This window comes from Copadichromis virginalis, linkage group LG11 (assembly GCF_057382275.1).
Source record: "Copadichromis virginalis isolate Kocher_CV1m ecotype Utaka linkage group LG11, C_Virginalis_male_GT1.1, whole genome shotgun sequence".
Classification (NCBI taxonomy): domain Eukaryota; kingdom Metazoa; phylum Chordata; class Actinopteri; order Cichliformes; family Cichlidae; genus Copadichromis; species Copadichromis virginalis.
The window spans coordinates 24,603,449-24,617,357 of record NC_140628.1 but is presented as its reverse complement, the minus strand read 5'-3'; the positions used below and the strand labels follow the sequence as shown (position 1 = coordinate 24,617,357).

The 13,909-nt window shown below is 43.0% G+C and overlaps 1 protein-coding gene across 5 annotated transcripts in view; it reads right to left on the bottom strand.

The window, feature by feature from the left end:
• Nucleotides 1-13,909, bottom strand: part of myh14 (myosin, heavy chain 14, non-muscle) — a 33,727-nt gene that overhangs the window by 14,901 nt on the left and 4,917 nt on the right. For 2 of the 5 annotated variants that reach the window (XM_085473977.1, XM_085473978.1), the window contains exons 3-21: nucleotides 12,360-12,566; nucleotides 11,226-11,382; nucleotides 10,255-10,282; nucleotides 9,260-9,374; nucleotides 8,312-8,359; nucleotides 6,815-6,907; nucleotides 6,652-6,715; nucleotides 6,350-6,448; nucleotides 6,113-6,256; nucleotides 5,803-6,017; nucleotides 5,558-5,710; nucleotides 5,083-5,256; nucleotides 4,664-4,837; nucleotides 4,428-4,542; nucleotides 4,069-4,137; nucleotides 2,763-2,968; nucleotides 2,557-2,678; nucleotides 2,335-2,404; nucleotides 2,085-2,245 (exon numbers count right to left, since the gene is read on the bottom strand). In XM_085473977.1, the coding sequence (XP_085330103.1) occupies nucleotides 2,085-2,245; nucleotides 2,335-2,404; nucleotides 2,557-2,678; nucleotides 2,763-2,968; nucleotides 4,069-4,137; nucleotides 4,428-4,542; nucleotides 4,664-4,837; nucleotides 5,083-5,256; nucleotides 5,558-5,710; nucleotides 5,803-6,017; nucleotides 6,113-6,256; nucleotides 6,350-6,448; nucleotides 6,652-6,715; nucleotides 6,815-6,907; nucleotides 8,312-8,359; nucleotides 9,260-9,374; nucleotides 10,255-10,282; nucleotides 11,226-11,382; nucleotides 12,360-12,566 (2,414 nt within the window). Of the gene's footprint in view, nucleotides 1-2,084; nucleotides 2,246-2,334; nucleotides 2,405-2,556; nucleotides 2,679-2,762; nucleotides 2,969-4,068; nucleotides 4,138-4,427; nucleotides 4,543-4,663; nucleotides 4,838-5,082; nucleotides 5,257-5,557; nucleotides 5,711-5,802; nucleotides 6,018-6,112; nucleotides 6,257-6,349; nucleotides 6,449-6,651; nucleotides 6,716-6,814; nucleotides 6,908-7,972; nucleotides 7,985-8,311; nucleotides 8,360-9,259; nucleotides 9,375-10,254; nucleotides 10,283-11,225; nucleotides 11,383-12,359; nucleotides 12,567-13,909 lie in introns of all 5 variants that reach the window. The other 3 variants (XM_085473979.1, XM_085473980.1, XM_085473981.1) reach the window with 3 other exon arrangements.

Sequence of the window (13,909 nt, the reverse complement as noted above, 5' to 3'; positions counted from 1 at the left end):
TTCCTGACCTCAACAGAGAGAACAGTCTGTTGTTGGGATGGCTGAGGTCCTTCACGATCTTCCTGGCCTTAGTCCAGCACCGCCTGCTGTAGATTGAGTGCAGGTCAGGGAGCTCGGAGCGGATGGTGCGCTCAGCTGACCGCACAACCCTCTGTAGAGCTCGTCTGTCCTGCATGGTGCTGTTCCCGAACCAGGTTAAGATGTTTCCCGCCAGGATGCTCTCTATGGTGCACGAGTAAAAGTTCCTCCAAGGTGGAGGGCAGTTGGAAGTCTCTCAAGCGTCTGAGGTGGTAGAGACGCTGTCGGGCCTTTTTCACCACGGTGTTGATGTGACAGGACCATGACAGGTCCTGCGTGATGTGAACTCCGAGGTATTTGAAGCTGTCCACTCTCTCCACTGGGCACTCGTTGATGACAGGGGTCTGGTAGTTCCTCTCCTGCTTAGTGCTGAAGTCCACTATCAGCTCCTTTGTCTTACTGACGTTTAGAAGGAGGTTGTTCCTCTGGCACCAGTTCTCCAGATTCCTAATCTCCTTCACGTAGGCCGTCTCGTTGTTATCAGAGATCAGGCCCACCACGACGGTGTCGTCAGCAAACTTGATGATGGTGGTGGAGCTGGTAGTGGCCACACAGTCATATGTGTACAAAGAGTACAGCAGGGGGCTCAGAACACACCCCTGGGGGGCTCCAGTGCTGAGAGTGGTGGAGGCTGAGACATGTCCGCCCATCCTTACTGCCTGTGGTCTGCCAGTTAGGAAGTTGGAGATCAACTGACACATAGATGAGCTGAGTCCCAGATGCTCCAGCTTGGTGGTGAGTGTGGAGGGAATTATGGTATTAAATGCAGAGCTGTAGTCTATGAAGAGCATTTTAACATAATTCCCCCTTCTAGTGTCCAAGTGAGTGAGTGATGTGTGGAGGAGATGAGAGATGGCATCGTCTGTGGAACGATTTGGACGGTAAGCAAACTGTAGTGGGTCCAGTGTGTCTGGTAGTGAAGAAATGATGAAGTCTCTGACCAGGCGTTCAAAGCACTTCATCACTACTGAGGTGAGGGCTACAGGGCGATAGTCATTGAGAGAAGCAGGGTGGGGTTTCTTCGGGACAGGAACAATGATGGACTCTTTGAAGCATGTGGGGATCACCGACTGAGATAGAGAGATGTTGAATATCTCAGTGAACACAGGAGCTAGCTGGTATGCGCAGTCTCTTAGGATACGACCTGGGATGCCGTCTGGTCCTGCTGCTTTCCTGGTGTTCACTCTCTTGAAGGCTCTCCTTACTTCATGCTCGGAGATGACGAGCACGTTTCCGGTGCTGGCAGTATCTTCCTGTCTGCAGCCATTAGCGCCGCTAACACTAGCATTGTTGGAGACCTTAGCTGCAGCCTTGAAGCGAGCATAGAAAGTGTTCAGCTCGTCTGCCAAAGTCACGGCCGCGTTCGTCATACCAGTTGTTGGTGTTTTATAGTCCGTTATTGTCCTTAGTCCCCGCCACAGGCTCCTAGAGTCACTCTGTTGGAGTTGTGACTCTAGTTTCCTCCCGTAGCGCTGCTTCGCCTCTTTCACCGCCCTCCGCACGTTATATGACGCGGCTTTGTACGGGTCCATGTCCCCCGTCATGAGTCCCGTGTTGTAGGCAGCGGTGCGGGATCTCAGAGCGTCGCGGATGGTTTTATCCACCCACGGCTTCTGGTTGGGAAACGTTGTGATAGTCTTTGTCTCCACGGTATCATCCGCTAGTTTCCCGATGAATCCCACAACCGCTTCCGTAAACACGTTGACGTCATCGTCGGAGCTGTTTCTGAACATGCCCCAGTCTGCGTCATCGAGTGCGTCCTGTAACGCGGCCACCGATTGATCCGTCCAGCGCGCGACCTTCCTCTGAACCGGAACTTCCTGTTTCAGCCTTTGTTTGTATTTTGGCATGAGGAAGATGGCGGCGTGATCAGATTTGCCAAACGGGGGGCGGGATTGTGCCTTGTAGCCGTCCTTCCATTTATATTTTATATTGAATTTATATATAAAAGACATTAAAAACTAATGAGATGCCTATAATAGTTCTCTATTAGTAATTAGTCTTACTTGCGTGAGAGAAAGCCTCTGGCAGCGCTCTGGAAGCGTATGATGGTATCAGTTATCTTTAGGTCTCTTTCTTCTTCCAGGTGAGCTAGGACTCCAGCTCTGAAGAAGACTTTACTCTGACCCACCCTGAACAGGTTTTTATCCAGCTCTAAAGCACTGATCTAGAAGAGCAGCAGGGGAGTTGGTCAAGCTTCTATCTGAACAACTGTATGTAATGCTGTGAAGTTTTAGCTGCTTGAAAGTTACATACCATGAGTTCTGATGCCTGTTTGCCATCCATGAAGGTGCGAGGAATGGCATTAGGGGTTAGGATCTCATATCTGGAAGACAAATGATAAATGTGCGATTGAGTGAATGATACGATGAGCAGAAAGGTCTACTGGCAGGTGCCATAAAAGATTCTTAAAGTGGCATGAAGTGTGTGCGTGTAGTTCACACTTCACGAATCAAAAAGACCATCACAAATACGCACCTCTGTCTGAACTCCTGGAACGGGATGCGGTTAGGGAATCCTTGTCTGCATATACGGATGCCCTCCAAAACACCATTACATCTCAGCTGGTCTAAAACCAGGTGAGGGGAAAGCTTACCGGCCTGAAGAAAAGTAAATGGGTAAAGAGTCAGCAGAAAGAAGGCTATTATCTCTTCTCACTAGTTCATCCTGACCGCCTGCCTCACCCTCTTCTCGTGGTTGGGGATAATGCAGCGGAGGAAGTTAGGGTTGGTGTTCCTCAGTGTGGCCATCAGCTTGGTAAGAGACTCCTTGTAAAGCTGCCCAACAGTCCTAAACATTCCTTTCTTCGTCTTCAGTCCTGCTGCTCCAAATGTGACCGGCGCGCTGCTCTCTCCTGACGACACCTGGTCCAGACCCACAATCCTGTCCACTAGAAGGAAACAGAGCACGGGGTCTCACTTTTGGCAGAAATGATCAATTAGCTGAAGTTAAAAATAAATAAATAAAAAAGCATGATTTGGCATTTCATGAGTGAGTGAACAGGTTAATGCTATTACACAATAGCAACAACACCTGGTTTCATATCTCCCATCAAGCTCTGGACAGAAATAATATATGAGATGGATTTCGGCCATCATTAGTTTTTAAAACTAGAACCATAGCATCTATTTCCACAGCCAGTACACACACACACACGCACACACACACTTAATACAGTGCATGAGTTTCACAGGTAATGTTTTTCAAGCTCAACCTGTCAACTTTGGACATGTCTGCACAGGCAAAGCTGCAGATCTGCCTGAAAAGACTGATGGTTTATTTTGTTAAGTGTATGAAGCTAATTTCATACACAGGAGTAAAAAGTAGAAAGAACAGAGAGGCCAGTATCACCACTCAGATCAATATGCTCCAGTTCATCAGATGTGATCTAAACTAAAAAAACACACTGATCACTGATGACTAAAGCTAAAGGTCTACACTGGTTAAACCATGCTACGCTATTTACATGTCAATACTCTAAAGCAACATGTTGCGTCTCTAAAGCTGATTCAGGATCACATTTCTGCACGCAAGTACGCTTTCATTTTTTTTGTTTAGAGACCATGCACGTTAATTAACATGACTATAAATGTGTCCGGGCCAACCAATTACTCATTTTAAATTATTGAATTGAATTCAATAGAGCTCTTCTAGTTACAGGCAGACACTCTAAGGTGATCCTGAATGTGGCTTTTGTGACAAATGAAGTGAAACTTCTACAGACAAGAATCACTACGAGAATTACTATCAGTGAAGAAATGTGTCACCACAGAGTTACGGCACTTGTACTGAAGGCCAAAAACGTGGTGAAAGAGAAATTAGAGAGCAACACAACAGCACAGAGACAACATGATACAACACAACACTACCACAAAAACATCAACTAAAAATAGGGGAAATGGCAGAAAAAGCAATAAAGACAACAAAAACTGGGCAGCCAGCAAACAACAGTGGCCGGAGGGAGGATTGTAAGGAGGTACAAAAACCTACTGTCTGCGCCATTAGTCTGCAGTGTGGCATAGGAGTCAAAGAAGTACACACGAGGAAGAGTTTGAATGTCTGATCGGGAAGCATCAGGAGACCACAGGGAGCAAGATCATAGGAAAGGAAAGGAGCCCAAAAGGGATAAAGAGCAGGCAAAAGAGGAGAAGACAAGAAGGAGACAGAACAGAAGAAAGCGAGAAAGAAACGGCATGTAAGAGAGGAGAGAAATGTAGTAACGTTAATACATTTTTGCACCAGAATAGCTTAAATATTTATAACTGGCACAGTTGCAAAAAATGCTGAAGTTTTCAATACAAAATCTGTAATGGCAGCATTTAGAAAGTGTGTGAAACAGAAAGTCTCACCCTCTTTCCAAAGCTCTGAGACAAAATGATCAGACGACTGGTGGAGAAGAGACGCCACATTGTCGTTCAGGGGATCCATGTTCTTCACTAACCAATCATTTGCCTTGTAGTCCACCTGTGGAAGGAGAGGTCACATGGTAGAAATCAAAGCTGAGACAGATCATCACTGAAAGTCAAAACGTGGGTTGCCTAAATTTGAAAGGATAGATTAAAGAAAAACAAAAGTCAAGGGATACCTTTCCAGCGTAGTGAATAATGGAGAAGTCAGCTTCCCCACGTGGCTGCTTTGATTTGAAGAATTTTGGATGGCTGCCTTGCTCAGCAGACAGCTTCTCCACAAATGAGCGATCTGTGGCCCGAGGGAACCAGCACTCTTCATCAAGAAGAGCCAGAACACCAGGTGCGTTGGCCTGACATGAATAGAGGGGAAATTATTAGCAAAATGTGGATTTCCTCATTCAAAATGACAAAATATTAAAGAATTATTTGATACTGTTTGCTTGTATTAGTTAATCAGTGGGCTCGTTCACAATATGCACTTTATTTAACTATAAATAAACAATCCGTTGTCCCATCTGTATGGAAAACACATATCAGTTATCAGCATCTAGTCTCATCTCATGAAAAGTAAAAATGCGTTTTAGTATGCATGTACTGGTCTCTCGATGAGGTCAATGCAGGGCTGTAAGTCCAGGCCAAAGTCAATAAAGTTCCACTCGATGCCCTCTCGCTGGTACTCCTCCTGCTCCAGGATGAACATGGTGTGGTTGAAGAGCTGCTGCAGCTTCTCGTTGGTGTAGTTGATGCACAGCTGCTCAAAGGAGTTGAGCTGCATAGGATCGGTTTAGAAAAGCAAACAAAGATAGAAAAATTCATGTTATGTACACTGAAAAAGTACAGGTACATTGTTGGATTTGTAAAGACATAAAACTGTATATAATTCACACCACTGCACATCTGTAATGCTGTTTTATTCTCCACAAAAAATACAAATATAATGCTAGAAATATCCCTTAATGTTACATGTTTCACTTAATTACAGACAATTTATTATATTTTGAGAACAAAGTCATCCTCTGTGCTAGATTGGGTTAAACTTCTCACTATACTGCATCATCACATGAACACACCTGGAAGATCTCAAATCCAGCGATATCAAGGATGCCTATGAAGGAGGCTCCCTGTCTCTGTCTGCGATCCAGAGCTCTGTTGATCCTGTGGACCAGCCATCTGAACAGACGCTCGTATGTTGCCTTTGCCAGGGCCTCCACAGCAAAGTCAGCCTAGGAGAAAATGTATGTATAGTCACACTCCACAGGGACAAATGTTTGTTTATGTATGAGCATGTGTGCCTTTTTTGCATATAAGATCTTACTTGTTCTTTAGTCTGGGCTTTCTGCACATACTCTCGGCCTACTTTGATCCTTGGGGTGAGGATGGCCCGAGTGAACTCCAGCACATTGATGCCCAGCAGATGGCAGAGTTTCTGAGCAGCTGTGTTATCAGGCATGGACGCCTGGTCATGGTTCTTCTCCTTCATGAAGGATATATTCCCGAACTGGAGCACAGCAGAGATCACCTTCAGCATGGCTGCAGAGAAGTAAGACAGGGAAGAGGAAGGTGATTCATAGCAAGGATTGAAGACACAAAATACCCAATTTTTTTTCCCGCCTCTGTTCTCTTACACATCGACTCCTCGGGGTTGAAGCCCATAATAGCCATGGAGTCCATAGTCTGGGTGAAATTCTCTGAATCGCTCTGACCAGGAACAGGTATCGAGCCTCCACTGAGAAAGCGATACTGATCAGCAGTTCCTAAGAGCAAGTCCGCTAGAGACATAAAATACAGCAAGTTTTAGACACAGTTTACTAGTCGGTTTTGCAAAAATAGCATATATGTTTTATAATGACACTTGTATTCACCTCGAGTTTCCTCTGACGCTCCACATAACAACTGGTAAAAGATGTGGAAAGTCCTCTCATCCTTGGCCTGACGGGTGGCCCGAGACTTTTCAAGGAGGTCTGAATTTATATAGTTATGGATATGTGCAACCATTTTAAAGTTGTTTCTAGTATGGTACACAGGTAAACCCTTAAATGCTTTCCAAATGAACACGGACAAGCAAGCATTCAAGTAAAAATTCAGAAAGACCGTCTGCCTTCTCACTCCCCTTTGCTGTAAAGGCAGGAGGAAGTGCAGTTTCACAAAGTAAGCAGAAAGATACAGGTTTCAATGTTGGCACCAACAATGTATCCCGCCACGTCAAAATTGATACGAATGAATTTACCCTGAAAAAACAAGAGAGGTGGCTCATGTTTCAGTTCATTTCTTTTTATACTGACGGCAGAACTTTATCTATCCGATTAATGAATCTAGTCAACTCTTACAAATCTAGAGGAGTTATCGTTCTTGACAGTCTTTGCGTTGCCGAAGGCCTCCAGTATAGGGTTGGCCTGCAGCAGCTGTCTCTCCAGCTCACCCTGTGAAACAGAGGAGACGTCTGATCAGACAAAACTACAGACATGACAGCTTCACAGAAAGACTTCTATGGTGGCCTCTAGACTAAAATGCACACGTTAACACTGCTCTGCTGAGAGGAACTAACGATCTGTTATGTAAAATACAAAAAAATACATGACTCAGTCTTGAAGAGCAGTGACACATACTGATGCATTTTAGGGCCCAATATAGCATCCAACACACTCCCCATTCCCCGTCACAAGAACAAATGATTCTCAACATAATTTAAATACTTGTCTCTCATTAGCAATCCGTGATAAGGGGATCAATTATGTTGCACATTTGCTTTTCATATGTTTAATAACTTCCTTTTTGAAACCTTTTTATTGATTTTTAAAATCAATAAAGGGCTACTATCGACTTGGTTGAGAAGCACTGTTACACAGCGAGATGTGAAGCTACATATTGGCTGATTCAAGCTCGCTGCAATGCATTATTGCAGTTGTCGCACTGCCGATGCAGCAGCTGACGATGCAGCAGCAGCCAGCAATGAGCATCAAAGGAGGTAGTTACAGGAGATGGTTTTATGGCAAAAACTATCAAAGAATGCCAGTCAGTCAACACAAAAGGCAGACGCACACAGAGAGAGCAAGAGGCCAGCCCTTTGATAGCGACAAAACACAGAGCAAACAATGTGTGCACTGCACACATTAACAAAGCCATATAGTTGAGTATGTACACTTCAAACGCTGTACACACAAACAGCTGCAACAACACACCCGCTCCCACATCATTCAATTGCATCATGTTCAGTTTGTGTTATTAAAACCACATCTACAGCAGAAACACTTTGCAACCACCTGCCCGCTGAGTATAACAGTAGAGACTGAACTAACTACCAGAACTAAAGACCCACAAGACCACGGGTTATTCAGATGAAAGTCAGAAAGAAGGAAGATATGATTCTCACTATGAAGCAAGACAATCATATCAGGTCCTGTAAATATTCTACAGGAAGAGTTTCACTTTTAAAAAAGGACTCCCCATAAATAAAAACCCAAGTTTTCTAAATATTTCATACTCACATATTGCATACTCTGGTGAATTGTGTGTGGAAAAAAAATGAAGTTTTAAGGGGGAGGAGATTGGGTGGATGGACAAACATGTGGATTGGATAAACAAACAAACAATAAAAAGACAAATAAGACAAATAAGACAACAATCATAACAACAAACAAAAGAACAGAAACAGTCTAAATCGAATATACTGTCTAGGGCTTCACTGTTAATGAGCAACAATATCAGCATGACAGTTCAATGGTTTAAGGTTACTCTGCTTTGAGTTAGTTGGAGTTCATTAGGCAGAAATCAGGGCAGGAGAAAAGCAAAAGTAAGGACAGGGCAGCAAGACAGAGTTAACTCACCCTGTTCACTATAGTGCTGCCTCTTGTTAAGGACCTAGAGCCGTCCATCTGAACATGCAGGCAAGAGAGAAGGACAGTGCAGACGAAAGAAAATGAAGGAAAAACCAGTGCAGGAAGGAAGGTAAGAAATAATGCTCAGAATGATTCAAAGAGGAAGCCCACTCCGAGCTAAGATACAATAAACTTAACTGCACCTACAGAAAACCTGGTATGTCTTATCATATCAATTAACAGGGAAGAAGAAGATAAAGAAAGAAAAAAAAGAAAAGAAGAAGAAGAAGGAGAAGAAAAGGAGTGCTAGCTCATGAAGTTGGATGTCAACAATGCAGGAGCTAACATATGGTTTTATAAGGAAGGAAGCTGACTCGACATGATTGTTAGACACACAATGCATTTTGGAGAGTAACACTCAATATAAACACAACAGTTTAATTTACAGCTAAGCTCCACAGCCTCCCTTTAATAATCACTTAAAACACTGCAGTACATGAGTCACAGAAAGTAAGACAATCTTTTCAAGCTGTTTCAAATTAGTTTTTAGTCTTTCTACACTAACAGCCCCTGTTTTTAGACCCAAAGTTAACTGTAAGACATCAAGAGTAGCGTCAGTCTTTCTTTACATATACACCAGCTGGGCAGCATTTCACACTTAAAACATGCAATACTCTTCCTAGATTGGTGATTTAGTGGTCGAAGACTGCCTAATACGTAAACAGCAATGTCAACCTGAAATAGTTGTAACTGGGTTTATTTAAACTGTACAGTATTTAGAGTGCAGACTGCAGTTATTGGTTTCTCACATCAATCCTTAGTTATTTCTTCACCCATTCTATCCTTCCTGTCATTCCCCTCCTGTTTTATTCCCAAGTTTCTATAAAGCCTTTCTGTATGTGATGTGTTCTCAAAGCTGCTCTTCTTCTGTTCTGTTGCACCTCTGCTGTAACATACCTGCACAGCTTCCTTTTTTCTACCCAGAGTGCCACCTTTATGGGAGGAGGCAACATGAGCCAGATACTGGATGACTTTCTTAGTGTTCTCCGTTTTCCCAGCTCCGGACTCTCCTCTGAAATACAAACACAAAACTATGTAAGGAACACAGCTAATTCCCCTGTTGGCCTAAATGTTCGGTCTTCAACATATGGTCTCAATCATGAATTGGTATATATAATTTTTACAGAGAGAGAATCCACATGAACAAGTGGCCAAACGCACACTAGTCACAATAATAAACATTAGAGCCCATGCAGTGCATTCAAAGACCACAGGTCTAAACAGAAGGCAGGTGTGAAGGATATAGGCTATGCTAGTGTTGTTGCTTTTGGAAAATAATGGAGGAGAAAGGAACAAAAATAGCAGCTGTAAAAGATCTGAAAGAATCAGCCGAATTGTTCCACACACACACTTTGAGACTGACTCGAGATGAGCCTGATTTGGGAGCCTTGACAATGACAGGAAGAGTCTGGCAGGAAGAAGAGCAGGATGGTAGGATCAGAGGCAAGCAAGCAGGTAGGGTGCACACAGACAGGAGGCTGGCTATATTCACAATATGGTACTGAAGTCTTAGTCGATTTTCTGTGTTATTTTTCGCTCAATTATAGAAACTGTGTACGTAGCTACATGGAAGAATTACTAAGATGTAAATTTACTCAGCTGAGATTTTTGTTTTTTTCTTGGAAAAAATATAAAATCCCAGATAAAATCTGAAATTATCACATTTTCCTCTTCTGATCTATATAAAAGGACCAGAGTGTTTTGATTTGCACCACATTTAGTTACAAATATAAACACATGAGTGCATGCAGGCCTCAATGCATACTAATTAAAGGAAATGCACACCGAATATACAAATGCAGAAGGACTCCAGCAAACACTAGAAAATTCTCCTCCCAAATGACAAAGCATGTACACAGAGACACACTGATGGCTTGCTGCAGGCTACTCACGTGCAGAGGATTGACTGATCTTCTCTGTCTGTGGGAGAGAAAACACGTCACAAGGTCATGGGGGCGACATAAAACGCCAACCGTTCAACAACAAGTTTGGCTAAAATGAATAAAAATGAATTACATAAATGACATATGATTCCTTGAAATAACACACTGTAGATTGCTCCATGGGAGTGAAGAGGCTTTCTAAGGCATTAGCTGGCTCATGTTATATTAAACCTCCACCCCCACAAACTGGGCATGAAGTGCTGTGGAAATCCATGCAGCCAAATAAATAAATATTCTGTGTATTTGAGCCCTTTTTCTCTGCATGTCAGTCACTTCTTTTCAATAAGAGCTGTAAAGCAAAGCTGGTCACCAGCTGAACTGGTCTCTCCAGGCTGCCAAACCACTCAACACTGGTAGTCAATGGGTGGACACTGTTTGCAACATTGCTTGCATTTGCTTTTAAGATTCCCACGCGCTCAGCCTGGAGGAATTCATACTGGTCATACAGGTTGAATCACCTCGGTAACACACCTACCCTTAAAGAGGTGTGAGGTAGTAATTTCGACTAAAGAGTCTCATCTGCCCTGTTCTGTTATCTCAGGTAGTCACTCAAAGGCAGAGACATTGCTCAACCGACCCTTTCTGTCTCATTTAATAAACTCTACATGAAAGGCGGGGAGGGCATGAAAAGTATCTGTCAGTAATTGCTATTACATGTAAAGTTATGCGGTTAACCACAACGAATACACAGTTATATCACTGGATTGACTGTTCGTTAAAAGGAGTGCCACTCTTGGAAATCTCAGTTGTAAAAATACCATCCCGTATATTTGTTTTAACTTTTCAGGCTTTTGATAAAAGCCAGGAATATACCACACCTTGAAACAGTATTCACAATGTGGCTTAGTGATCAAAGATCACGGAACATGTACAGGGTCAGAGTTAACTAAGGGTTAGAGGTCACAGACAGTACTAAGTACCTTGCAGCATGCTGCGATAAGCAGCCTCTGATATGGCGTAGATGTGAGGGGGCATCTCGTGGCGTTTCTTGCCTCGGTACATTTCCACAATGGATTCTGTGTAGATTGGCAGGTTCTTGTATGGGTTCACAACCACACAGAAAAGCCCTGAATATGTCTAGAAGAAAACACATACAGGAGAGAGAGATTCACACTGACCTAATTTTGCGTGGGGGATGTCAATCCCAGCAGAATATAACTGTCTTACCTCTCATAGTCCTATTCTTTATACTCTATAATTCAAAAATACAACTTTATGAAGAAGATAGTGAGTTTAATGACTGTTTTTCAAAATCTGCAACTTTTCTGACCTCTGACACACTTAATACAAGTAATTTAGGCCAGACTGCAGTAGACTGACAAAAATTACATGTTCTGTGGGCGGCCTGTGTAAAATCTGCAGTATCACGATCTCATTAAACTGTTGCTTTAGCAGAAAGCACAGAAGGGAGGCAACAGTGCTGCCAAGATTGTATAGAGCATCCCGGGTTACATATTAATGCACAGGATTGTGCACAGAAGGATTGATTTTAAAAATTCAAAGAAAAATTGCACCTCTTGTAAACACAGTCAGTGATGACACACAGTGTGTCAACACCAATAAAGCTCCCATGATGATTGCTGCATAAATGAAAGTCATGAAAGCCCCCCACACCTATCTTATCCAATAGTATGATACACCCTTCAAAGCTATTCCAACAATCTCTCTGCGTTCCTGACTTTCCACCTCTTATTTAGCATCCTCCATTATTTACACATCATTAACAGGAAGCTCTGCATTTAATCGAGTCAATTTTCTTTATGTTATTTCACTTTAAATGCCACTTCACTGATATCTTACATCTGCACCCCCCCCCCTTTTTTTTTTCCAGCAGAAACTGAAGATGCCCCCATAGCTGCCCCACACCCACACAACAACTTCGTAAACTGACTCCACACAAGCTGAAATGCATCTCTTACCGATGCATATCAGCTTACACAAGAGATCCCACCGCACTTCACATGTACACAACATCCAGGACTTCACGTGTCCAGCGACTGCTTCCTCTTGCTCATGCATGTGTGTACAGTGTGAGCTGTGGTTGGTGCACTCACATAGATCAGGCCAGAGTAGTATCTCTCTCTCAGGTTGTGCAGCACCGACGCTTCATTGAGGCAGGTGAGGTCGGCCATGTCCTCCACTTTGCTGAAGCGCGGAGGGTTCATACGCTGCACCTCCTCCCTGGACAAGGTCACCCGCCGCTGGCTGTCTGTCAGCTCCACCTCCACCTCATCACCGCGCTCCTCTCGGATGCTGGCAGACTGGATTTAATAGAAAAACATTGAGGAGTTTTCACCTCGTAACTGAGAACAAAAAGAAACTTGTTTAATAAAAGGATTTTTGGGCAGACTGTTGGATCACAACGATGCTATGAAGATGCTACTTGGCAGACTCAAAATCACTCAGAACAGCTTTCCAAACAGATGACACTTATAATAAATGTATCTTTGACTTAAAAAACAAACGAACTGTTAAACAGTTTCCTGTATCAAGCATATTAAGCTGTATAGTTCTATTCAGCTTAGAGGAGAACAGAAAGCCTGCACATCAGGTCGAACTTCATTCACATAACTTGAAGTTTGCTAAAGAAAACTGCCAAAATGAATGCACACATTTACTACACCTCAGAAGAAGAAAAAACTCCTACCCACATTTAAAATACAGCAAACATTGTAACTATATTTAAAAAGAAATGTTTGTCAGAATGGGACCAAGTGTGGTTTGGAGCATGAGTGTCATTACATTTGACAGCATGACGAGAATAGACGGTGACAGATGAGGACAGAGACGACCTCCTTTGTCACGCTGCTGATCTCGTGCTTGTTGGACAGGAAGTACTGATCTCAAGCTCTGACCATGTTGCAGGACCCTGCTCTGCTGCATTTTATTCTCTCCACTACTTGATATGCACAACACGCAAAATGTGTGTGTGTTTGTGCGTGTTTGCATTCATGTGGGTGAATGTTAGTCACACTGAACTACCAGCTAAGAATATGAAACTAGATGACAGTGTGCATGCCTTTCTGTGTGTGTGTGTGTGTGTGTGTGTGTGTGTGTGTGTGTGTGTGTGTGTGTGTGTGTGTGTGTGTGTGTGTGCTTGATCATGATTGTAAAATGAAGTCAGTGTCTCTGCAAAGGCCTCTTTAACATTGGGAGGCTGAAGGAGCGTATTGTTCTATTCATAGAGCTTTTTTATGAAACGAGTCCAGCAGAGACAGAGAGAGGCTGTGAGACAAATCTTCAAATTCTTATGTCACTTCCTTCAACATGCACACTGCAAACTTGTCATGAGCATTAGACAAGTAGCAAGGTGAAGTGAGACAAATAACATGAGGGCCTCATGATCAAGGCTGTTACAGTTAACCAAATAAGGTGTGAAAAACATTTTAGATAAATGAAATAAAGATAAATTCTGAACTGAGACATGTGCTTAGTTTTAGTACGGATCAATGTGGTTAAATGTTTCAGCACAACAAGCATGGTGACGCTTTTGTTTGTTCTTTTTACTGGAATGTCTAAATGACATCAAGTTTTTTTCTTTTTACTGTAATATCTTTTCTGAGCTTGTGAAAACTTGTCCATGATGGATACACCCACATTTAAA